Source organism: Myotis myotis, unplaced genomic scaffold (assembly GCF_014108235.1).
Source record: "Myotis myotis isolate mMyoMyo1 unplaced genomic scaffold, mMyoMyo1.p scaffold_m19_p_13, whole genome shotgun sequence".
In the NCBI taxonomy this organism is placed as follows: Eukaryota; Metazoa; Chordata; class Mammalia; order Chiroptera; family Vespertilionidae; genus Myotis; species Myotis myotis.
The window spans coordinates 8415674-8439753 of record NW_023416317.1 but is presented as its reverse complement, the minus strand read 5'-3'; the positions used below and the strand labels follow the sequence as shown (position 1 = coordinate 8439753).

Sequence of the window (24080 nt, the reverse complement as noted above, 5' to 3'; positions counted from 1 at the left end):
TTTGAGTTTGTTCTCTCGCTCTCCTTCTCCCCTCCCCTTCCCATCCCCACATACAAATGTTTGTTTTTAAGAGAGAGGGAGCTTTTATGTATTTTAAATTTATTTTTACTTATTTCAGGGAGTGAGGGAGAGAGAGAAACATAATGATGAGAGAGAATCACTGATCGGCTGCCTCCTGCACGCCCCCCACTGGGACTCAAGCCTGCAACCCGGGCATGTGTCCTGACTGGGAATAGAACCATGACCTCCTGGTTCATAGGTCGACGTTCAACCTCTGAGCCACACCATCCAGGTTAGACAAACGTTTTTATTAGTTGCTTCTATATCTTTGCAAAGTTCATTTATGCAAACAAGTCAATATGCCATATTCTTTTTTTGTTTGTTCTTTATACAAATGGTAATGAATGACTTAACAGAGCTTTTAAAGAGAGAAACCAGTAATGTAATCTAGGGAGAGCCACAAACTCCCCTCCCCTACACACACACACACCGTGCTTCTTCATTTCCCAGGACTTGGTCCAGCAGCAGCCTGGTCTTTAGGCCTTGCCTTTCTCAGCCACCTGGTGGCCATGAGAAGCCACTGCAGGAGCCTCTGTACTTCATTGAGAGCAGGGCTTCTCAAAGGTGCTGGGACCTTGTGGGGACACAGATCCCGATGAAGTAGGTAGGTATGGAGTGGGCCCAGGGCCTCAGCATTTGTACTGAGCTCTCAGGTAATGCCAGGCACTGTCCTCCATGAGAGTACAGGGATAGGTGAAGCTGGTTTCTCAATCTTGAGTTCATGTTGGGATCTCCTGATGTCTGGGCCCCAAACCCATGGACTTGAGAAGCACCACCAGGGCCAGAGCCACATATTTTTTTAATTGATTTTGTAGAGGGAGAGAGGAAGGGAGTGAGTGGGAGAGAAACATCAGTTTTGTTGAGCCACCTATTCATGCATTCATTGGTTGACTCCTGTATGTGCCCTGACTGGGGACCACACCCACAATCAAGATGACACTCTAACCCATTGAACCACCTGCCAAGGCCAGCGTCACACTCCTGAATGGGAGTTTTAAAGCTGCTGCAAACACTTGCAATCATTAGTTCCTTTTATTAGTAACTATAGTTTCTTAAAAGCATGTGGAAACCTTAGGCAGCGGTCTAGCCAACGTTCTCGCTTGAACGATGAGGGAGCTGGTCAGCCAGGGCTGCCTGTAGAGCCAGGGGCAGAGCGGTCTTGGTGCTCGCCACCCATCAGGCCACTTTCGAGGCAGCACCTCAGTGCTTACTCTGCCAAAGGGGTTTTGAAATGTTGGTGCTGTCAAATTTTAAAATCAAAGCTAAAATAAAAGGGGCCTTCCTGTTTTGACTATTTAAATGACTCCTGTCCCCAAATAAATATCTTACCAGACATCATTAACAGAATACACTGTTTCGGCACTGTGACTGGAAGTCCCAAGACTTGGGGCTGAAGTTCATAGCGTCGTTCAGGCCAGTAGTTCGGACCAGCAGTTATTACTTAGCTGTTGCTACCTTCCTCACTTGTTAATTCTCTCGGCGTTCAGAGCCTCTGTGTTCCCGGCACTGTGCTGGCTCTGCTGTCAGCGGTGAGTAAGCTGTGGGTGGCTCCGTCTGCAGAGGGTCAAACAGTGATAGGCAGTTACACAGTGGAGCCAGAGTCCAGGACAGAGCAGTGGGAGTCCCTGGATGGCAGGGTGGGTTTCCTAAGAAAGTGATGGTGGACTGAAACGAAAGGCGGAACAGCAGTTGGGGTAACAGTGTTCTGGGCAGGAGATATGGGAGTCTCACGTCGTGGCCTATTTTCGGAACGATCGACAGCTGGAATCAGGGCTGGGGGTGGGGGCACAGTGTGAAGCTGGGCGGTAGCAGCTGGGAGGCACACGGGACCTGCGAGCCCCAGGGACAGCGTTGAGCAGAGGGAGAGGAGTGAGCCTCTGACAGCAGCGTGCCTCTCAGCCCCAGCGATGCAGCGGTGACATCTGGAAATGTCCGGGAGGGACCACGCTGACCAGGACTCCCTGTCCTCTCCTTTCTGCAGGAAAATCCCACCAGTGCCCAGTACCACCTCACCCATCTCCACCCGTGTTCCTCACCGGACAAACTCAGTGCCCACATCCCAGTGTGGGGTCAGCTGTCTGGCAGCAGCCACCATGTCTACATCCCCAGCCCTGCTCTCCTCCACCTGCATCTCCCCAAACAGCAAATCGGTACCAGCTCACGGCACCACACTAAATGCACAGCCTGCCGCCTCCGGGGCCATGGACCCTGTGTGCAGTATGCAGTCCAGACAAGTGTCCTCGTCCTCATCCCCGTCAACGCCCTCTGGCCTCTCCTCGGTGCCCTCCTCCCCTCTCTCCAGGAAACCTCAGAAGCTGAAGTCCAGCAAGTCTTCAAGGCCCAAGGAGTCTTCTGGGAGCAGCACTGACTGTCACACCAGTGGCAGCCGGACCAGCGGCACCTCAGGGAAGAAGCGCAAAGCTGGATCCCCACCGTTAGTTCACTCTGCCTCCGCCGCCGCCGCTGCTGCCTCTTCGTCTCATTCCATGGAGTCTTTTAGGAAGAACTGTGTGGCCCACTTGGGGCCGCCCTACCCCTGCACAGTAACATCTGCCCATGGCATCGGCCTCAACTGCGTGACGAATAAAGCGAATTCGGTGAGTGTCCGGCACGAGCAGTCAGGGCGGGGCGCCCCCGGAGGGAGCCCTGCCGAGTCCATCAAGAGGATGAGTGTGATGGTGAACAGCGGCGACGCCACGCTTTCCCTCGGCCCGTTCATCCACCAGTCCAGCGAGCTGCCCGTCAATTCCCACGGCACCTACTCACACCCGCACACTCCTCTGGACAAACTCATAGGAAAGAAAAGGAAGTGCCCGCCTGGCTCAAGCGGTGTCAGCAGCAGCAGCAGCAGCAGCAAACCCACTAAGGTTGCCAAATTGCCAGCCATGAACAATGTCCACGTGAAACACACAGGCACCAGCCCAGGGGCACCAGGACTGACGAGCAGCTCCTTCCTTCATCAGGTAGGAAGCGGGCTGGGAGCCATCCTCTCCCTTGACATCTTTCTCCAGCATGGGCATCTGTGTGGTTGGGTTGGGTGGTTTGCCTATAAATAGAATGTCTAGCTTTCTGGTATCTTTTTTTTTTTTTTTTAAATATATTTTATTGATTTTTTACAGAGAGGAAGGGAGAGGGATAGAGAGTTAGAAACATCGATGAGAGAGAAACATCGATCAGCTGCTTCCTGCACACTCCCCACTGGAGATGTGCCCGCAACCAAGGTACATGCCCTTGACCGGAATTGAACCCGGGACCCTTGAGTCCGCAGGCCGATGCTCTATCCACTGAGCCAAACCGGTTAGGTCTCTGGTATCTTTTTTAAGAAAAGGAAAAATTGTGGCCATAGAAAGGTAAAACAGGCTTTTCTTTGCCAAAATTTCTGATGACCTGGACGCTGGTCCTGGAACAGAAAGCCTCGGCAATGCATTTCAGCAGATAGGGCCATGGAAACCGTCCTGTGTGACAGCAAGATCCCTCCCCCAGCCAGCGAGCGGAGTGCGGGGAGGGCCGGCCGCGGGGTCGCTGTTCAGGAAGGAGGCAGGCTATTTCCTGGAGAGCAGTTCCTAGTGTGCTCCTCGGAAGGAAGCTGGGCTGCCATCAAACTGACCTAGAAAGGGATGATCTAAGTTTTAAAAAGAAAGCATTTAATATTTTTCCATCAGAGAATTTTACATTTTCTGGTTTAACACTCTCTGCATATTTTCCCCTTCCTGTTTTCCAGGGAGGCAGAAAAAACAACATAAGTATGAGGATAGCAAGGAGACAACGCTCCTAAATTCATAAGTTAAAAAGAAATCTGACAGTGGTGGAGTTATGCAGAGTGGCTACGTGGGTGTTGGATTCTTAATTAACCGTGGCTTTCTGGCTTACGATGTCTGTCTTTCCCCACCCCTCCACCTGTCACTGCTCTCCTGGCCTGCTCGCCTGGAGCCATTCCTCCAGCCTCCTTTGCTCTAACGTTCAGCTCATCTCTCATCTTGTTTCATTCATCAGGATATCTCCTCACCTTGCTTACGAACAGGAATTTCAGCAGCCTCACCCCAGAGCCCTGATCTAAAATGTGAGGCTCTTTTGTTTGTTTGTTTTTTCTGCCTCACCTTCAGAACCTAACTCAAATGCCAGCTTAGGACTGTTCCAGAAAATACCAAGGAGTTTCTTACTGTGGTAGAGTTTTCCCCCAGTGTCTGCGTGAATTACACTCAGTGCCAAAATGATGGGGGGAAGAATTATCCATGAATTTAAATAGCAGCTGCTTGAATTCTCCTCTCTGAGCCTGAAATACACCTGGGCTGTTTGTGTGTTGTCTGGCGCTGTGAGCAGGGGTCCTGGACAGGTGATGGTGTGCTTGTACTTCTTGGTTCGTAGTTACTGCTGACATGTCGTTTATAAGCATAAAACTGCAGTGCAGACACCTCAAGAAATGGTATACCTGCAGGAGGGCTGTTCCACTGTGTGGCGATGCCCAGTCTATTCCTGAGTGCAGTCTGCTTCATGGAGACGTGGACACAGACTTCACGCCCCCAGGGACAGGCAGGCGCACCGAGCAGTAGCACTGGGACAGGGGAGTGGAAGCCCCATCTGCTGCTCTTACTAACTTGTTACCATCTTCAAGGAGACACTGCAGGTCCAGACTTGTGTGAGAAATTGGGCCACTTTTTAAAGCTATGTTTGTTTTTAAAGCGAATGGAGCCCACACAGGCTAAGTTTGCCAACTCTGGTTTCCACCATCTCGGGGGGCTGTCCCAGGAGGACAGACAGCCTACATTTCCATTCTATTCTCTAAATTTGTTTCGACAGCTTTGTATTTGAGAATGATTTCCTCTGTGCTGTGGATTACTTTTTATTATGCTGCACAGATGCTACTGGGAACCATGGCTAGAAATCAGAGGATCTGTGAACCCCAAAAAAGTATTGCATGTTTTTATGTCTGTGCTCATTTACTGCAAGAGGGATCCTTTCATCCAAATTTCAGAGGGACCCATGACTCCAAATACTTTAAAGAACGCTGCTCTGAGAAAAGCGGCAATCTTGCCTCGCTGTTCCTCATGGAGCCGACCTTAAAGGAGAGAGGACTGAGCTGGGCGAAGCCCCTACACCAGGGAACAGTGCGGTGGCACATGCTGGGAGCCCAGAGATGGGGCCCCCTTCTGTTCACTCACCAGCATGGGCTCTGCTCTGTGTGAGTTTTCACACCTGTGTGGGCTAGCCCATCTGACCTTGTTCAGTTCTCGTGACAACCTGGAATAACTTCCATGAAAAAGACTCAGTAAATAAAGCCAAAGGCAAACATGTGAACTTTTTCTCTAAGCTAGAAACCCGGTCTGCATCTCTTCCAGTTTTCTAAAACTCAGTCTTTCAAAATGATTGTGCCCAAGAGCGCTGATGGTTTTTGAAAGCTAAGACCAAATTCTTTAGCTGACGGCTCCTGGCATCACCAGTCTACGCAGACTGCAGAGGCCTCGGCCTTGGAATGTTCTCGTTTATATTGGGATAGCACAGTGTACAACTGTCACTTACCTTTTCTCTGTTCTCCCTCCCCCTCTCTTTTGAAAGCCAAAGACACGTCCCTGACAACTGAAAACAGCGTGGGGAGGAATAGTCCGGACACTTTTAATGACAAGTCACACCTCCACTCGGCACCCTTGACTCCGAGATGCCTTTGAGTCTGTTTTCCCAACCTCCTGCCGGCCTCAAGGGTGGAGATCTGCGGCTGTTGTTTTAACGAGGAGTTCCCTGAAGCTATGTCTGTAGCAGTGAGTACTCATAAAGGACACTGGATCAAGTTCAGCCACCGAATTGCTTCTATCAGTGTTACAGTGGTCTGGACTACTCGTTACCAATCTGTGAGAAATTTTTGTGTTGTTTTTTCACTTGCAGTATATCATGGAGCCATTCTTCGAGTAGATTGGCTGGGTGAAAGAATGTTCTGGGAGAACATTACTGTAGACTTGTCTCCCTCCCTCCTCTCCCCACCCCAGTTCTTTTCTACACTGCCCTCTGCAGGTCACTGCAGCCTTTAGGCACCTTAACTGGAGACACCTTCTTGGAGGGGAGACAGCGCTCCCCTGAGCAGCCTCCGGAGGGGGAGATGAGAAGGGGCGCTGTCACTGGGTTGTAACAGCGGGGTTCCAGGAACGGGATGTGGGTGTTAGCACCAGGACACCATAGCCTGTATTTTGCCCAGCATTGTGCAAGTAATTTGGGATAAGAACCTTTGAAGTTTCTAACTTACAGACTGGTTTAAAGTAGTGATGCCCAGAGAGCAAGCATACACCATTTTAGAGGCTTACTTTTCATGGTACAAAAGCAATTCTGTGTGATTTTTTAAAAAAGAAAAATGCAATCTAGTTTTGATAATGGAAAGCCAAATTTGAGGAGGGTGGATAAAAATCACTATGAGAACATTTTTTCCAAGATTTCCAAAGAGGTGAAATTTTTCTATCCTTCAGGTCTTCGTGATACACAGTACGGCAGATTGGGTTGGCTGTCCTTGCCCAGTCTCCTGTTTTCCGAAAATTGCCTTTATCAAGTGAAATTGTCAGGATGCAGTAGAAACTGTCATTCACAAAGTCATTAATAGACTTAACTGTGTTCAAGGCCCTCTCTGCACTCCCCTCTCTCCCCTCGGACACTGCCTGGGAGGGAGGTAACTGCCGCTGTGAGCGCTCTCCCCACTGTGTGCACTCCCCCTGCCATCAGAGAGTGTGTTTGGCTGCACTGGGGTGGGGAGCAGGCGTGCAGGGTCGGGGGGCGGGGGGTCTGAGTAGTCTGTGCACATGCCCAACACCCTCTTCTCCTGGGACTCATGTGGGCCATCTTCCTGAGAGCACTTCAGAGACCCTCCAGCATACTTCTTCTAGTTCCCCAGCCCAAAAGAAGGAGCTTAATATGTTAAGCATCATTGCTTAAGAATTTGGGGTAAGTTGGAGCTTCCTAACAGGTGGTTCCACCACCACAGCTCCTGAAAGGAGAGCCAGGAACCTGTGGATGTTGCTGAACACAGGGCACTTTTCCTGCCCGGGGCACGCCCGGCAGGCTGTCCTGCAGCCTTTCCTCCCTGCAATTCTTGGGTTACTTCTGTTTCAGGGACTTTCAGGTCAACAACAAGTGGAATGAATAAATACTTGGTTACCAGCCTAATAATGTGAATTGCTACAGAATTAATCTTATTATGTAAGAAAACAAAAACTTTATGCAGATACTTTAGCTATAAATTGATGTAAAATACTGATTTTTTTAAAAGGATGGGGAGAAGAGTATCTTGTTCACTTATTATGCAATCAATCAGTAAATGTTTTTTAAATGATGCTATGGCAAAGCTTAGCAAGGAGAGAGCCTGGATGAGCCAGTGCGGTGTGGTCAGGACAAATCAGTGTGGTTGTTCCATCCCAGTGGAGGGAGAGGAGGTGAGAGGGAATCAGAACGTACTTACTTGATTCCTTGGTGACAAGTGCAATGGGGTATGGGTAGAATTTATTTTCAGAGCCAAGGGGACTTGATGGTTATAAATAAAGTTGCTTTTAGCGATGGAATTTATAGACAGATCATGTTGTTCCAAAAGATGTGAATAGGATCCACAGTAGCAAGTTGGTTTAGAATAATGTAGATATATCTAGATTAGCGGTGTTGATCATTTGATTTCTTAGACTGAGGTTTTAATTGGATTTTTATTATGTCTCCCGATAGTACAAAGAGCATCGGGATTAGGAAATTAGCCATTTGGGATTCTGCCTGCCACAAACAGACATATTCTAAACAGTGCTATTAAATTTTAGACTGTTGTTCAAATATTTTATTTTCTCTTACAGCTGCTTTTTATTATGAATAGTTAAGACCATTTAAAACACGGGAGTACAAGTATTTTTTTGAATTAAATTAACTTGCAGAAACCAAATTTGCAGTGGTTGGGTTGTTTCTAGACAGACTTTGGTATCAATTTAAAACCAAGATAATTTTTATATTCTTTCCAATAGAATTTCATGACAACTCCTGCAGTTTTCTTAACCGAAAAAAAAGTGCTGCAATGATGAACAAAGAATTATACAAAACCTACTTTTGTACCTTTATTTTGGAATTTCTTGTTCTATTATAAATATGGAAGTATCCCTATCTCAGAAGACATATTTTGTTAAAAATGAATTGTACATATTTAAATATGTATTTTTGCACAGGTCTTTTTTTCTGATATCCTGTTTTGGTACAATTGAGATCATCTAGTATTTATTTATTAATTAATAAAAGTAAATACCTTTTTATAATTTGAAGTGGTTCACTGCCAAGCCAATAGTTCTAGAACCTGCCTCCTTTGCAGTTTAAGGGATGCCTCTGTCCTGTGAACGTCCTTCTGTCCCTTTGATGTCTCGGGAGTGGATTCAGCCGATGAAGTGGGCATTGCTTCTCCCTCGTTGCCTGGCTTCCCGATGGATGACTTGTAACTAAGTGACACACTGCTTTTCTTTTGTTTTATGTGAGAGAGAGAGTGTGTGCCTGTGTGTTTGTATGTGTACCCTCTGAGCACACGTGTGTTGGTATGTGATGTGGTTTAAAACTAATGGAAAAAAACTGAAAGTGCCTGAACCTAGTTTTAAGCTTAGACAGATTCTCTTTAAAAAGACTTGAATGTTCAGTTGAACTTTTGGAGTTTGTTTTTCCACCTAAATACTGTGTCTAAAAATTTAGGGGAGGAGTTGAAACCACCAATGCTGGTCATTTTATAGGTATTTTAAAGACTTGTTGGTTCACCATAATTCAACTGGTGGTGGATTGCCCAGTGGCACCAGGCGTTACAAATCTTTTTGTCAGCCAGCAACTTACATGACGTGTCCATTTTGTTACTCACTCATGAAATACTGAGTTTAAATAGAATATTTAAATTTTTTGTATTCCAAAAATATAATACAGAGTACCTCTGAGAACATTGAAAAATAATGTGTAATTTGAAAAATGTAATTTATAAAGGCAGCTGTCTTCCTGCGAGTTCGTTGCCAAGGAATTCCTTGATATCTCTCATTCTTTCCTGGGGCAAATGTTGGGCTTTGGAAAATGATTGTTAAAACTTTCATTGTTTAGAAGAAAGTAATCATTTTTACATTTTGTGCAAAACATTTTACATTTTCAGATCATTGAATGAGCACTACATACTGTCAGGTGAATGTGGGGCTTGAAAGCATTTTGCTGTTTTTGGAGCTTGGTCATAAAAGCAATCTCCTGTGTTAAATGTGTGACTAGTTTGGTAATTGTGCACAGAATCAAGAGCATCTCCGCTGGACTTTGTGTTGGCTGCTGTATAGAATAAGAACAAATGTCAAGGGATAGAAATTACTTTGGATATTTAAAAGAGAATAAATATATAGTCTATTTGTTTTGTAACAAGTTTCTGTAAATAAAATAATTTATACTATTTATAAGAAAAAGTTGTGCTTTGCTTTATGAGAAATTAGTTTGTGGAACAAACATGTTACTAATCGGGCAATAAAATTAGGACTTCTCAATAAATAAGGTTGGCTGCATGAACTATTTTACATGTTTTTGCCTCGTTGTGATACTAAGCCCCTTTTGTCAGCATAGCCAAGTATTCCTAAGGGCCTAGGATGCTTGCATTCCTGGGCACTTGGATAAAGTGATAACTGTAAACAGTGGAACACTACTGCCTTCTTGCCCTGTAGGTTTGTCACCCAAGGGGAGTTGATGGATTGAGAGATACATCCTACTTGTACTTGTTTTTTATATAAATTTGATGGCACATGGTCAGTTTTGGGTTTAGAGCAGGGGTGGGCAAACTTTTTGACTTGAGGGCCACAATGGGTTCTTAAACTGGACCGGAGGGCCGGAACAAAAGCATGGATGGAGTGTTTGTGTGAACTAATATAAATTCAAAGTAAACATCATTACATAAAAGGGTACGGTCTGTTTTTTTCTTTTTTAGTTTTATTCATTTCAAATGGGCCGGATCCGGCCCGAGGGCCGTAGTTTGCCCACGGCTGGTTTAGAGGTAAGCTTTTTATCCAAAGCTGATATGGTCTCTTCCTTGTCTTTACATACTTCTCTTATTGGCACAACACAAGTGCATTTTAGTATTACTCAAAGGAGAACATAATCTGTTATCTCTAGAAACTGGTTGGTGTTATCATTTGCAAACAAATCATTCTAATAAATTATAAATTATTTATGTTGTTTAAAATAAGGGAAGAAACTGATTTTTTATGTAGAAAGTATCCTTCCTTTATGTGAAGAAGTCAGGCTCGCTTCGAGCCCCTGCCCACGGACTTCCCATTCCCTCCTGAACCAACCAGCTACTCAGATGCATTCCTGAGACACTCCCTGTGATCGCCTCTTTCCCCTTGGGTGTCCCCCTTAAACTTCCTGGGAAAAGATTCAACTCCTCAATCTCTTACCCTTTTTTCTTCTATTCCCTTCCTTACAGGTGACCTAAGGAAAGCAAGAGACTATCCCGATTCAAGGAAGGGGTTGGTAGTGTTGGATCTTGGTGTGTTGGGAATTCACAGCTGAAAGGTAGGTGAGGTCATTGTGGCCAGAGGAAGCGAGCCCAGCAAGCCCAGGTGTGAAGAAATGCAGAACAGAGTAATTCTGGGTGCAGTTGCCTGGGAGGAGGTGATAGGGTTGGAGAAGTGGCGCCAGGTAGTGAGGGCCTTAACTGTCACGGGGCCTTCATCTTAGGAACGTACAGTTTAACCAGATGTAACTATCAGAGATTTTCGGAGGCCCAGCATTGTGCAATTGCCGAAATTAGAGAATTAAAGCACTTAAATCTTCCTTTTTCTTGCATTTTGATTATCTTTTGCCTTAAACTTGTCTTTACGCTTCTCTCTCTCTCAAGTCCTAATCAAAAAGCTTCCCCTAAACCAAGCCTAACGTCTCCCCCTTCTTGCCCCACTTTCTACTCTTACAGCTGCGTCTTTCCAATAAATCCCCGCTCCCGTCGCTCATGGAAGCAGTTACATTAGTCGTTCACCTTGTAGGGCTGTGGGTGACTTTGGTATCCATTATTCTTATTTTTCACAACCTGACCTGTCCAAACACTTCGTTTTATACACGGATGGAAGGAAGGGCCTCGCCCTTGGCATCCTGGGCCAAAAATCGGGGCCAGACCTCAAGGCGCTGCCTGTCTTTCTAAACAGTTGGACCCCACCGTTAGGGGCTGGCCGCCTGCCTCTGGGCTCTGGGAACAGTGGCCCTTCTGGCCCAGGAAAGCCAGACAGTTACCTTCTCCGAGCCAGTGATGCTCTACACCCCACGTGCACTCTCAGAACTTACCTCCACCACAGCTGTCCTTCCCCCTCCAGACTCCAGGCCCTTCACCGCACCCTCCTGGGAGCTCCCATGCCACCTTCTGCCGCAGCACCTCCCTGAGCCCAGCTACCTGGCTCCCACTTCCACCTTCAGGTGACAATGAGCAGCACTCGGGCCCAGACTGCCTAGAGTTTAAGCAGCCTGTTTCCCACACGTCACCAATGCACCTCTCCCCGAAGCAGTGGACACCTGGTTCGTAGATGGCAGAGCCCGCACACAGCGGTCAGTGCGTGGTCGGTTATGCCATTGTCTCCCACGCCCAGACCATAGGTTAGGGGCCCTTCCCCCCACACCTCCTTGCAGAAGGCAGAACTTATCACCCTTGAGCATTAGCTCTAGCAACTGACCAGATATCTCATCTATACCGACTCCCCTCTGCCTTTCACATCCTCCACTCACGCTACAATCTGAGCGGAGCAGGCCTTCCTCATAACCAGAGGGTCCCTGATCACCAACACCAGCCTCGTTCTCAAGCTCCTTCATGCAGCAAGACCCCACAAAGTGCTAGCAATAACCCATTGCCAGGGGCATCCATCTGATACAGGACTCCCTGCCCTAGGGAGCAACAAGGCGGACAGGGAGGCGAAAAGGGCAGCCACACACCAGTGTGCAGAACCCCAGCTCCTAGCTGTCCCCACCCTTCGCACACACACACACACACACACACACACCCCCCACTGCAGAAAAGTCCCGACTCACAGGCAGCTGTCCCCACCCTTCACACACACACACACACACACACACACACACACACACACACCCCGGCACCACTGCAGAAATGTTCCGACTCACAGGCAGGAGCTGCGTGGGAAGAGCTGGCTCACAGCCGCGGGAGAGCATCCTTCCCCAAGAGCAGACCCCCGTCCTAGCCCAGATCACAGCTCCCTCCACTGGATGGCGGCCTCCTTAAATCCCTTCACCCTGAACCCCATCACCAGAAGGCCACGCACCTCGAGCACATACACAGCCAATGTTCTGCTTGCTCTCAGACCTCTCCCCAGGGGCCCTCAAAACGCCCCATCTTCCCCCAGGCCAGAGGGCACGTTCCCGGTCAAGACGGGCAGGTTCGTTTCATACACGTGCCCCCTGGAAGGTGTTTCAAGTGTCTACTGCCCTTTGTAGACACTTCCTCTGGGTGGGCAGAAGCTTTCCCACCACCCAGAAAAGGCTCCCGAGGTGGGTGAGGCCCTCGCTGAACATTCTCTTCCTGCTTTGGCCTGCCCACCTCCCTACAGTCACACAGTCTGGCCTTCCTCTCTAAAGTCGCCCAAGGGGTTCCACTGCCCTGCAGATCCGCTAGAGCCGACACATCCGTAGCCATCCTCAAGCCTCTGGCAACAAGAAAATGAACTCAATCCTGAAGCAACACCTCACTAAGTGAAGTGTGGAGGCCCAAGAAATCTGTATACCCCACTTCCCTTCGCCCTCATTCGCATTCAGTCAACCCCTCGAGCCCTCCATCCTCAGCCCTTTTGAGCTTATGTATGGCAGACCCTTCCTACTGGGAAACTTCCAACCTCTTCTTGCCCTTTGGGCTCAGCTCCCTACCCTCGGCCTCCCTCACCGACCCGTTCTCCCCAGGCCTCCCCCTGACTCTCCTCTTGGTCCCCCACCAGAGCCGGGAGATGGTGTTCCTCCAGGCAACTTGCAGCACAGGGACGCTGAGGCCCAAGCGGACAGGCCACACCGGCTACTCCTGACCACGCCGATGGCAGCCCAGCTGCAGGGATGGCCATCCTGGGTCCACTCCTCCAAGCTGAAGAAGGCCCCTTCATCCCAGGCTCCACGCCAAGCAGCTTGTACCGGAGTGTCAACCTCGGACCGACTTGCCTCAAACTTACACAAATTCCTGAGGAACCGTAAGCCCTGGACCCTTACCGTAACCCCCTATGAACCAGGCTTCCCCCATCACCCCTCACTGTCCTGTCTGTGCTGGTCCCTGTCTCTCAGCCCCGCCCCGCCAGCCCCCTCCCTACCCAGCAACCTACCGCAGAACAACCTATCCTCACTCGCAGTCCCCGTTCCTCTTGGCCCCAGTACTGAACACAGTTGCTGACCTCGTGGGATTATTATCTTCAGGGAGATTTCATAGACTTTTCTTGGGACCAAATAAACTTCTGGCTACAAGTCAACTTGGGATTAACTTAACTAGAATTTAGCCTGGGAGGCCCTCACCCTTTATTCTGGCCAGTAGTCCTCCTCAGGATCTCCCTTGTCATTTTTTGTTTTTTAATGCCCCATTGCCTTATACCTCTGGTTGGAATTATATCCATCACTGTTAGAGTCTACAGTGACCACCCCCCCAGCCTTCTCCTCCTCTTATTGTCCTCCCCATACCTTTTTTTTAAAAAATTTATTTTTATTGATTTTTACAGAGAGGAAGGGAGAGGAATAGAGAGTTAGAAACATCGATGAGAGAGAAACATCGATTCAGCTGCCTCCTGCACACTCCCCTCTGGGCATGTGCCTGCAACCCAGGTACATGCCCTTGACCGGAATCGAACCTGGGACTCTTGAGTCCGCAGGCCGATGCTCTATCCACTGAGCCAAACCAGTTAGGGCCTCCCCATACCTCTTAAACATCTAAGTCCTCACTATCTCTCTCGAACCCTCAACACATCACCTCCTGAACACCACCAACCCCACTCGAGCGGGACTGCTGGCTCTGACTTCCCCTCATCAACTAGCAACACAGCATCCCCAACCCTCCTTACACGCATGGGCCAACTCCAATCTGTCCTTCCATTATAAGATACATGCAGGGCCCCTGTTCCAACTCGTGCCTCGACGAACTTTATAACTTCCAAATCACAGACGTGACAAGAGGAACGCTCGCGGGCAGAGCTGTTCGGTTACTCCAGGCCGATTAAAATGACTGAACACTCGCCCAGCAAAGCCCCATCTCAGGGCCAGTGACAGCCACACTGTCCGAGCATGTCGGGCGCCTCTGCATCAGCAGGACACTCCCTGCAGGAAAGGTTAGGGCATCTTGGCCAACGCTTATGCAGCTCAACTCTCAGCCCTCAGCCTTCCTCGGCCGGGCTAGCTACTTCGTCACCCAAACGGCCCCTTTCCTGAAACCCATTCGATTCTCAGCCTGGCCCATCATCTCAGGGACCTTCCCAGCAACCTGTACCTCCTGGCCCCTTTGCTGTGTTAGCTATTTCCCCTGGCAGAGTTACAATTCTTGTAACTTTTCCATTCAACCAGTACCTGCTGTTCTAATTACCCTGGGGAAAGAAGCAGGGCAAAAAACAAAACAAAAAAACCCTGTTACCTAAGTGGGTTGATGGATTGATATGAAGGAGTCAACTGTCTAAATTTCTAACGAAACCTTTTTTTTGGAGGGGTGGGGGTGGGGACGGCGGAATTACACTCAATCTTTAATCAAGTAGGGACAAATCCCCCCCCCCCCCCCCCCCACACACACACACAAATCTGCAGTTTGAAGGCAAAGGGAACAGATGAAAGAGGAAATTTTAGCCTGGCCAGTGTGGCTCAGTTATCTGGGCATCTTCCTGTGCCCAGAAGGTTTGTCAGTTTGATTCCCTGTCAGGGCACATGCCCAGGCTTCAGCTTAATCCCTGCCAGGGGTGGGGCATGCAGGGGGCAGCCGATCGATGTTTCTCTCTTCCCCTCTCCCTTACTCTCTCTAGAAAAAGAAAAAAACTTTTAAAGGAAACTCTCCCCTCCCTCTTAGGTTTTCCAGACCTGTTGTAGCTTCACTGAAATGTTCTGAATAAAGAATTGAAGCAGGTCGCTATACAGAGAAACTGCTGGCATTCTTAAGCCAGTGAAGAATTATGGCAGAATAGCCGATACTTCTGAGTCTCAGTCATGGTCCGAGAAAGCATATTCTGATTGTAGCAACTGACCAGCCAATCCAGAGTTCACTTAGTTCAGTGGCTAGAAGTCAGGGCTGTTGGCTGTATGCTTCCATTTCCTTCCCTGGGGAAAGGGCCATGAGTGGTCCAAGCTGGAGGGCTACGTCTTCCCCTAATGTGTGAGCCCCCTCCTCCTGCTCCACTGAACTGGCCCTTGAGCAGGAGTCAGTGCTCGAGGCTGAACCTGTTTTTTCTGTTTCAGATTCTGAGAATTCTCTCTGACAAAGGCATGAGAGGGAAGTGCCCCGCCTCTGACTCCACCTTTGCAAGCCTGCTTTATTCCCACAGCATCAGGATAATGCTTCTGAGCGTCTTGCATGTGGCCGTGCTAATCATTAGAGGAATTCAGCTTGTGGCTTGAGTTCTACAAAAACAGTCCTTTACCAGAGAGTGCCTCTGAAGGAGATAAGGGAGGTATGTACAAAAATGATGATTGTTTATCAAAGATTTGCAGGAGCCTCATGACAGGACTCACATCAACTAGAGTCAACAGACTAAGAACAAAGTTTCACCACCTTGCTCAGACCTCTGCTGGAGCCCAGGTGTCTGTAGTCCTCCATCACCTCTTGCCCCTCCCCTTTTACCTTCCACTGACAGAGAAGAACCCTGAGTTCTGTACTTTTTTTAAAAAAATATATTTTATTGATTTTTTTTTACAGAGAGGAAGGGAGAGGGATAGAGAGTTAGAAACATCGATGAGGGAGAAACATCGATCAGCTGCCTCCTGCACACCCCCTACTGGGGATGTGCCTGCAACCAAGGTACATGCCCTTGACCGGAATCGAACCTGGGACCCTTCAGTCCGCAGGCCGACGCTCTGTCCACTGACCCAAACTGGTCAGGGCAGTTCTGTACTTTCTTAACATGGTTCTTCAGGATCCCAGTGCTCCCTCTTCTTGGCTCAATGGCTTTCTGTATAAAGTGGCTTTTCTTGCCCCAGCACATTGTCACGAATTCTGTCGTGCAGCAAGCAGGCGAGGTCGGACTTAGTTACAGGCACAGGCACTCCATGCTTTACATCCCATTTCCAGGATTTCACAAACAAGAAGCCCGTCCTCCATGACCACAGAGAAGAAATCCCAGTGAAACCCTAAAGAAGAGAGTATTTGGGTGAAAACAAATGGAGAACTGATATAAAGAGGGAAAAATCGGACCAGGGAAGACAGAAGGATGGACTTGAGATGGTTTCATTAGAAATTTAGACAGGTGACTCCGTGAACCCACTTAGGTAACAGGTGTTTTTATTGTTGTTTTTGCCCTGCTGCTTTCCCCAGGATCATTGGAACAGCAGGTATTGATTGAATGGAGAAGTTACAAGAACTTATGTAGGAAGACTGCCAAAGGGTTGAGTACGTGCGTGTGTGGCTAAGTGATTGGTGATGCCTAACTTAGAATTCAAGGAGAGGACTGGGGCTGTGTGTAGAGCCATGTGGGCACTCTCCAGACTAGCCTTGGGTCCTTCCCCAAGTAACTGTGTACGATTAGACAGGTCAGGTGGTTTGTTCAAGGTCACAGAGCAAAGTCCACGTTCAATTCAATATGGCCTGCAGTGAAGAGGGACTGACACCGGCGCTATCACAGTGCCAGGCTACTTTTAGGAACAGGAGTAGGGTATAGAGTCGGCGTGGAAGTCCAGGTTTCATTTCCAAAATTAAAGCTTGTGATTCCTGGGTCCTGGGTGAGACCACGCAGTGGAGGGAAAGAGCCCTGGACTTAAGGCTCAGGAGCTGTGAAGCTGGCATCTTACTGTGTAGGTTGCCCGTTTCAAACCAGGGCTGAGAGGACGAGCCAGCTCCTCAGATCTGGAGTGGGTGGGAGGGAGTAAGTGGAAGGCAGTGGGCAGTGAGCAGTGAGTTGGTGGTATTGCTGGGTGGTGAGCAGCTGCAAAGCAAGGGCGTTTTGAATGAGGGTGGAAACGCACTGACCAACAGAGAAAGCAAAGGACTAGGAAGCTGTACTTCCTCTTGGCGCCGCATTCCTGAGTGTGTATGAACGAACAGCCTCTAACCCAGGGTTTTTTTCTGTTGTTTTGTTTTTTAATATGTTTTTATTGATGTCAGAGAGGAAGGAAGAGGGAGAGAGAGAGAGAAACATCAGTGATGAGAAAGAATCACTGATTGGCTGCCTCCTACATGCCCCACACTGGGGCTTGAACCCGGGCATGTGCCCTGACTGGGAATCCAACCATGACCTCCTGGTTCATAGGTCAACGCTCAGCCACTGAGCCACACCAGCTGGGCTAACCCAGAGGGTTTTGAGAAAAGCAGACTCGTCAAAGACCAAGGGTCTCATTTTATCAGCATCGATATTAACCCTCATCTATTAACCCTCTTTAAAAATAGGTTAAAACAGTATCAAGGATTAATTCAGAATTATGCAGTTGATTTGCTAATGATCAGTAACCTACCGATCAATTACTGTTAATGCTTGGCTGGGTTACGAGGACTAACTGTGTTCAGTCATAAACTCACGTGTGCATTGCTGCGGACGTGCTCGGTGAGCAGCTGCGACTGGGGTCCTTGTCGTCATTTGGGGCAGCTGAAGTTAGTGCAGATACTTACCAACAGGAAATGGTGTTTAGACAGCATGTCCATTCCTAAAAGCCTGCTACTTGGTAAATTAAAATACTGAAAAGGAACCAAACACAATGAAGTGTTTAGTTCACTTATCGTTTGATAATCATATTTTCATATTATGCTCCTCATGACTAAAACCAAAAAGTAAGTCAAGACTTAAAAAAACAACAACACAAGCTATATAAATGGAAGCTACCAGAAGTAGGATGAGGGTCAAGAATTCTTGGCTCAGTTCTCCTATGATGACCGCACAATGTGGGGCGTAGTGCGGAGCATCACTCGGCTGCCGTGGGGCCAGGAGTACGAGGTGACAGGGCGGCCTGCGAGCTACGTGCTGGAGAACATGTGTAGCCATTTGCTCCACTGGGAGGGGGCCCAGTGTAAGCATCATCTGTCCAGGTTGCCAGGTCAGTGGGTAGGTGATTTTTGATTGTCTTCCAGTTTTTATATGTTGACCATAAATTATTTCCTTGAAAACATCTTGGGGCTGGGATAGTTGCAACCTGAAGGTGACCAGTTGGCAACTCGGTAGCATCCAGAGGCCTCCTTTGGCACCAGCTGGTTTTAGTTCTTAGCCTTCTGTGTCCCCCACTGTGGGAAATGAGGATCTAGGCAGGAAATTTCCTTTTATCAGGTTTAAAAATACTCTAACTGACCAAAACCAGAGTCCCAAGGTTTGAAATTAGTGTTCTGTTTAATCTTACTGCACAACATACGTTTGTTTTTTAATATATTTTTATTGATTTCAGAGAGGAAGGGAGAGGGAGAGATAGAAACATCAATGATGAGAGAGAATCACTGATGGGCTGCCTCCTGCAACCCCCCTACTGGGGATCGAACCCGGGCATGTGCCCTGACCAGGAATTGAACTGTTGACCTCCTGGTCAATGCTCAACCACTGAGCAACACTGGCCGGGCCATTTGTTTTTAAAAAAGCAGTTCAATAAGATCAAAAATTAAAACATTCTAAAATGCTTGTTTTATCCTATAAAACATGGCATAGGGGGCCTTAGTCATCCTCTGTGACAGGAACTTTCTAATCATGTTACTGTACTAAGAGATCAGTCTAAGTATACTACCCTCTACTGTGTGGTTTCACCTAAGGCAGTGGTCGGCAAACTGCGGCTCGCGAGCCACATGCAGCTCTTTGGCCCCTTGAGTGTGGCTCTTCCACAAAGTACCACGTGCGGGCGGGCATGTACAGTGCGATGGAAACTTCGTGGCCCATGCGCAGAAGTCGGTATTTTGTGGAAGAGCCACACTCAAGGGGCCAAAGAGCCGCATGTGGCTCGCGAGCCACAGTTTGCCGACCACTGACCTAAGTGAACCTCAGAAGAAGTAGGAAGAACTTGCTCCCAGTATCAGACGGCTGGTGTGAGGGGAGCAGGACCCAAGTTCAGTTCTCCTAGCTCGTGTCCAGTGTGCGTTCTCATTCATTTCAAAAACATTTGTTGGATTCCAACTTTATTTTCACCTCCAAAGTGTTACTTTGAGACTTTAAAGTATTCTACTAGTATTTGTAATGACAAGAATTACGCTTGAACAGTATGTATTAAGAATTACAAACGCATAGGACTGAATGTGGAGAACATTTATCAAAATGCCAGCAGGAACTGTCTCTGCATGTGGAGCTTCAAGGCAATCGCACTAAAGCTGCTTGAATTTTTTTTGCAACGAGCATGTATGATTTTTTAGAGAAATAAGAAAAAAATTGACTCCCACTCCTCAAAACTGTATCCTTTACTTTATCCTAAGGTAAGTGATTCTACTTGACTTATCAGCGGTCTTGGAGTTTGCAGTTTCCCCATTTGCACAGGGACTGGATAGCCTGTCTTATTTCTTTTAGCATCGCTTACCTGTCATCCTCACCTAATGTTAGGCAGTTGGGCTAAAATGGTAAAAGGATAACAACACGTATATTCTAAGGAAGATGTGTTTGGAGACTTCCCTCTCCTTTAGACCAAGAGCAAGTCCAAGCCTTGATTGAACAGCCATCGTTGCTCTCTGATCACTTTCGTGCAAGTGGTTTTATGGTGGGGGTTGAGGGAAAGGGTTATTTCAGGAAACTGACATTAATCCTACTTTTTTCCCCTCTAGCAGTAACTATTTTAAAAAAAAAATTATTGATATCAGAGAGGAAAGGAGAGGGATAGAAACATCAATGATGATAATCATTGATTGGCTGCCTCCTGCATGCCCCACAGGGGATTGAGCCCACAGTCCAGGCATGTGCCCTGACCGGGAATGGAACTGTGGCCTCCTGGTTCATAGGTTGACGCTCAACAACTGAGCCACCGTGGCTGGGCTCTGCTAATTTTTAAATGGACACAGGAACAGTACACTCGCTATGACCGCTTAACAGATTGTAGGATCCTGGGTTCTGTGAAGGGCACTTACATTTATAATTGCTTCAAGAAATGAATCATCACTGTTAATAAGGTTTTATAACAAGCACTTTTAGAAATCCGTAAGCACATGCTCTCAAATGCTTTAGGCATAGCCAGAATTTTAACAGCCTCCCACCCACCATGCAGCGCCCACAGGAAACTCCTTTCGAAGCAGCTCTGGTCACAGATCCCATGGCAAATCATGGATGCCCTCTCAGTACAGCACTGATGACAGCCACTCTCTTGGCCTTTAAGGTAGTGCTTCCAATACTTTACCATTAACTCTCTTCTTTGCAACAGGTCAGGATTTCCCAATCCATTATTATTCCTCTTACTCCAGTCTTATAAATGAATGTTGAATGGCATCAAATTATTTCAATTGATGGAGATATTTTTCTCCTCTAATACACACACACACACACACACACACACACACACACACTTAAAATCTTTATTGAGAAAATTATAGACGTCCCCCCTACCCCCTTCCATCCGGTTCCCCCCACCCCAGGCATTTGCCACCCCATTGTGTCCATATATAAGATCTTTGGTTAATCTCTTCCCACCTCCCACCTCCTTCCCTCAGATTCGTCAGTCTGTTCCATGTTTCCATGCCTCCGATTCTATTTTATTCACTAGTTTATTTTGTTCATTAGATTTGTTTTTTATTTTTAGAGTCAATTGTTGATATGTATTTATTGCCATTTTATTCATATTTTTTATCTTCTCAAGGATACCTTTCAACATTTCATGTAATACTGGTTTGGTGGTAATGAACTCCTTTAGCTTTTTCTTGTCTGTGAAGCTCTTTATCTGCCCTTCAATTCTAAATGAGAGCTTTTCTGGGTAATCTTGGTTGTAGGTCCTTGCTGTTCATCACTTTGAAAATTTCTTGACACTGCCTTCTGGCCTGCAAAGTTTCTGTTGAGAAATCACCTGAAAGTCGTATGGGCGCTCCCTTGTATGTAACCGCTTTTCTCTTGCTGCTTTTAAGATTCTTTGTCACCGAAACCGGTTTGGCTTAGTGGATAGAGCATCGGCCTGCGGACTGAAGGGTCCCGGGTTCGATTCCGGTCAAGGGCATGTACCTGGGTTGCGGGCACATCCCCAGTGGGGAGTGTGCAGGAGGCAGCTGGTCAATGTTTCTCTCTCATCGATGTTTCTGGCTCTCTATCTCTCTCCTTTCCTCTCTGTAAAAACTCAATAAAATATATTTAAAAAAAAAAAAAAAAGATTGTCTTTAACCCTTGGCATTTTAATTATGATGTGTCTTGGTGTGGGCCTGTTTGGGTTCGTCTTGCTGGGGACTCTATGCTTCCTGGACTTGTAGTCCATTTCTTTCACCAGGTAAGGAAGGTTTTCTGTAATTATTTTTCCAAATAGGTTTTCAATATCTTGTCTCTCCTCCTTGCACACCATGTGAATGTTGGTACGCTGCAAGTTGTCCCATGGGCTCCTTGGACTATCTTCATATTTTTAGATTCTTTTTTCTTTTTGCTCTTCTGATTGGGTGTTGCTTCCTCGTATTCCAAATCATTGATTTTCTTCTCAGAATCCTCTACTCTACTGTTGAATCCCTGTAAATTATTCTTTATTTCAGTACTATATGCTTAATTTCTTACTGGTCCTTTTTCATGTCGACATTCTAAGATCCTTGAAAGTCTCATGAAGATCCTTGGGTAACCTTATAACCATGGTTTTGAACTCTATCCAGTAGTTTGCTTGGTTCCATTTATTTCATTCATGACCGGTTTCTTTGTCTCTGCATTTTGGGTGCTTCCGTGTGTTTTGTTTCTATGTATTAGGTAGAGCTGCTATGTCTCCTGGAATTGGTAAGTGGCCTTGTGTAGTGTGTGTCCTGTAGGGCCCAGTGCCTTATTAGCCTCCCCAGTGTCCTGAGCTGGGCACTCTAGGTACGCCCCTTTGTGGGCTGTGTGCACAGCCTTGTTGTAGTTGAGCCTTAATTGCTATTGGTGTCTCTGGGAGGAATTGACCTCCAGGCCATTTGGCTGTGGGGACCAACTGCGACTACAGTGGGAGAGCTGCTGTGCAGAAGATACACCCCCATGGAGCAGGACTTGCTTCAGTGGGGCTTTGGTGCCGAGTCTGCGTCTTGAGTGTGTCGCTTGTGGATGTGTAGAGTTGTAATCTGGTATGGTCTGAAGCTGTTCACCGGTGCACTGGCTCTAGGGCCCCCAGGGAGGTGCCCAAGCGAGACCTGCTGTGAAGCAAGGCAGGCTGGCACTAGTGCCAGGTCTTGGACCTTTTATTATAGGTTGGGGGCATGCTGTCACCAGCTGCAGCTTGATTTTAGGAAAGTCTGCAGCCTGAGCCAGGACAGGCCATTCATATGGAAAAGCTGCTGCAAAGTTGGGGTGGGGCTGCAAATTGGATGGGGCGGGGTCTCAGGGAATCACTAGGCAGAGCAAACAGGGCATCGCTGATGGAAACTCAGATATGGCTGCCAGTCAGCCCTACACTAGGGGCAGTCCCAGCACAGGAACCTGTTTACTGAGGTTGGCCTTGGCTCATAACCCCGAGTTCCTGCCCTGATGCCAGACAATCCAGCTCCTCCCCTTGTGTCTGGGTCCTCCAGAGCTGCTGCCCAGCACGGGCGCTCAGAGGAGGACGGACCTTGTAAGTTGATGCAGGGCCCTTTAAAAGGAACACGACTCCAGCAGCCTCCATGTCACTTAGCCCCAATCCCCGCTGGTTTTTACAGCCCATCGTTACAGGGACTTCTCTTCCCAGCTCTGGGGGTCTGGTGTGGGTCTGGGGCCCTTGCTCCTCATGGGAGGCCTCCACAGAGAGTATCTCCCTCCCGATTAGCAAAAACCACACCCATGGATGTGCTGCCAGTCTCCAGGTGCTTCTCTCTTCTCTAGCTGTAGGACCTTCCATTCAGCCAGCTTCCAGGCAGTTTTAAAGGATGGTGGTTCTGTATTTTAGTTGTAATTTTGATGTGGTTGTGGGAGGCAGTGTGTACAGGCATTTACCTATGCTACCATCTTGGTTCTCTCTCCCCTCCAATATTTTAATGAATCATTCCCATCAGCATATAAACATGCTCTTAAATAAAAAAGCCTCATACTTCTCTCCTCTTCCTTTTCCAATTATTCTCTAAACTCACCTCTACCAAAACTGTTCTTGTCCAGGTTCCCATTCAAAAACCCTGGGATCATCCTTGACTCATTTTCTCATCCTCTCCCCCATTCCAATCTTTTAGCAGATCCAGCAGACTCTACAGTCCATGCCACCATCACCTGGCGTCCCCCCAGCTGAGTGCCACAAGGTAAGTCAAACTGGGCCATTACTCTGCTTAAAACTTCCAGATGTTTGCATGGTCTCTCCCTCCCTCCTTTTTATTGAAATGTAACCTTACCAGAGACCTGCTGAGACACCCCATAGAAGATAGCAGCCCTTCATACCCTATTTTACTGTCTCCTTTATCAGGTTTCATATTTTAGTCATAGCACTAATCCCCATCTGACTCACTGAGTTTATTTTGTAATTAGGAGAGGGGGAGAGACAAGGGACAACCTCATTTTCCTCACTGCTATTACCATGGTTCTGTTTGTTGGGGGGGGAATCCCTTCGCCAATATGTAGGGTTTTTTTACCTGTTTACTGAGGTTGGCCTTGGCTCATTCTGGAATTCAGGCTTATGACAGCCTCCTACAGACTAACTTCCCACCTTCTATTCTATGGCTACCTTTTGCTATGGAAAGCTTAGGGTATATGTACCTTCTGTCTTTTGTGCACCAGTGGGAGACACTTAGTTTTGGTCTGCAATATATAGCATGTACTCTTCTTTCTAAAATTCAGGAGGCTTAAAAGTAAGAAATGATGGATTTGTGTAAATTA

General features: G+C 47.5%; 1 protein-coding gene across 10 annotated transcripts in view; it reads left to right on the top strand.

Annotated features, from left to right (window-relative positions):
• Positions 1-24080, top strand: part of ATXN7 (ataxin 7) — a 172852-nt gene that overhangs the window by 142882 nt on the left and 5890 nt on the right. For 7 of the 10 annotated variants that reach the window (XM_036331671.1, XM_036331667.1, XM_036331663.1 and 4 more), the window contains 3 exons: positions 2042-3023; positions 4054-4120; positions 5614-9473. In XM_036331671.1, coding sequence (XP_036187564.1) covers positions 2042-3023; positions 4054-4120; positions 5614-5723 — 1159 coding nt within the window. In that variant the 3' untranslated portion in view covers positions 5724-9473. Of the gene's footprint in view, positions 1-2041; positions 3024-4053; positions 4121-5609; positions 9474-10483; positions 10573-15456; positions 15669-23443; positions 23510-24080 lie in introns of those variants that run through there. The other 3 variants (XR_004971455.1, XM_036331668.1, XM_036331669.1) reach the window with 3 other exon arrangements.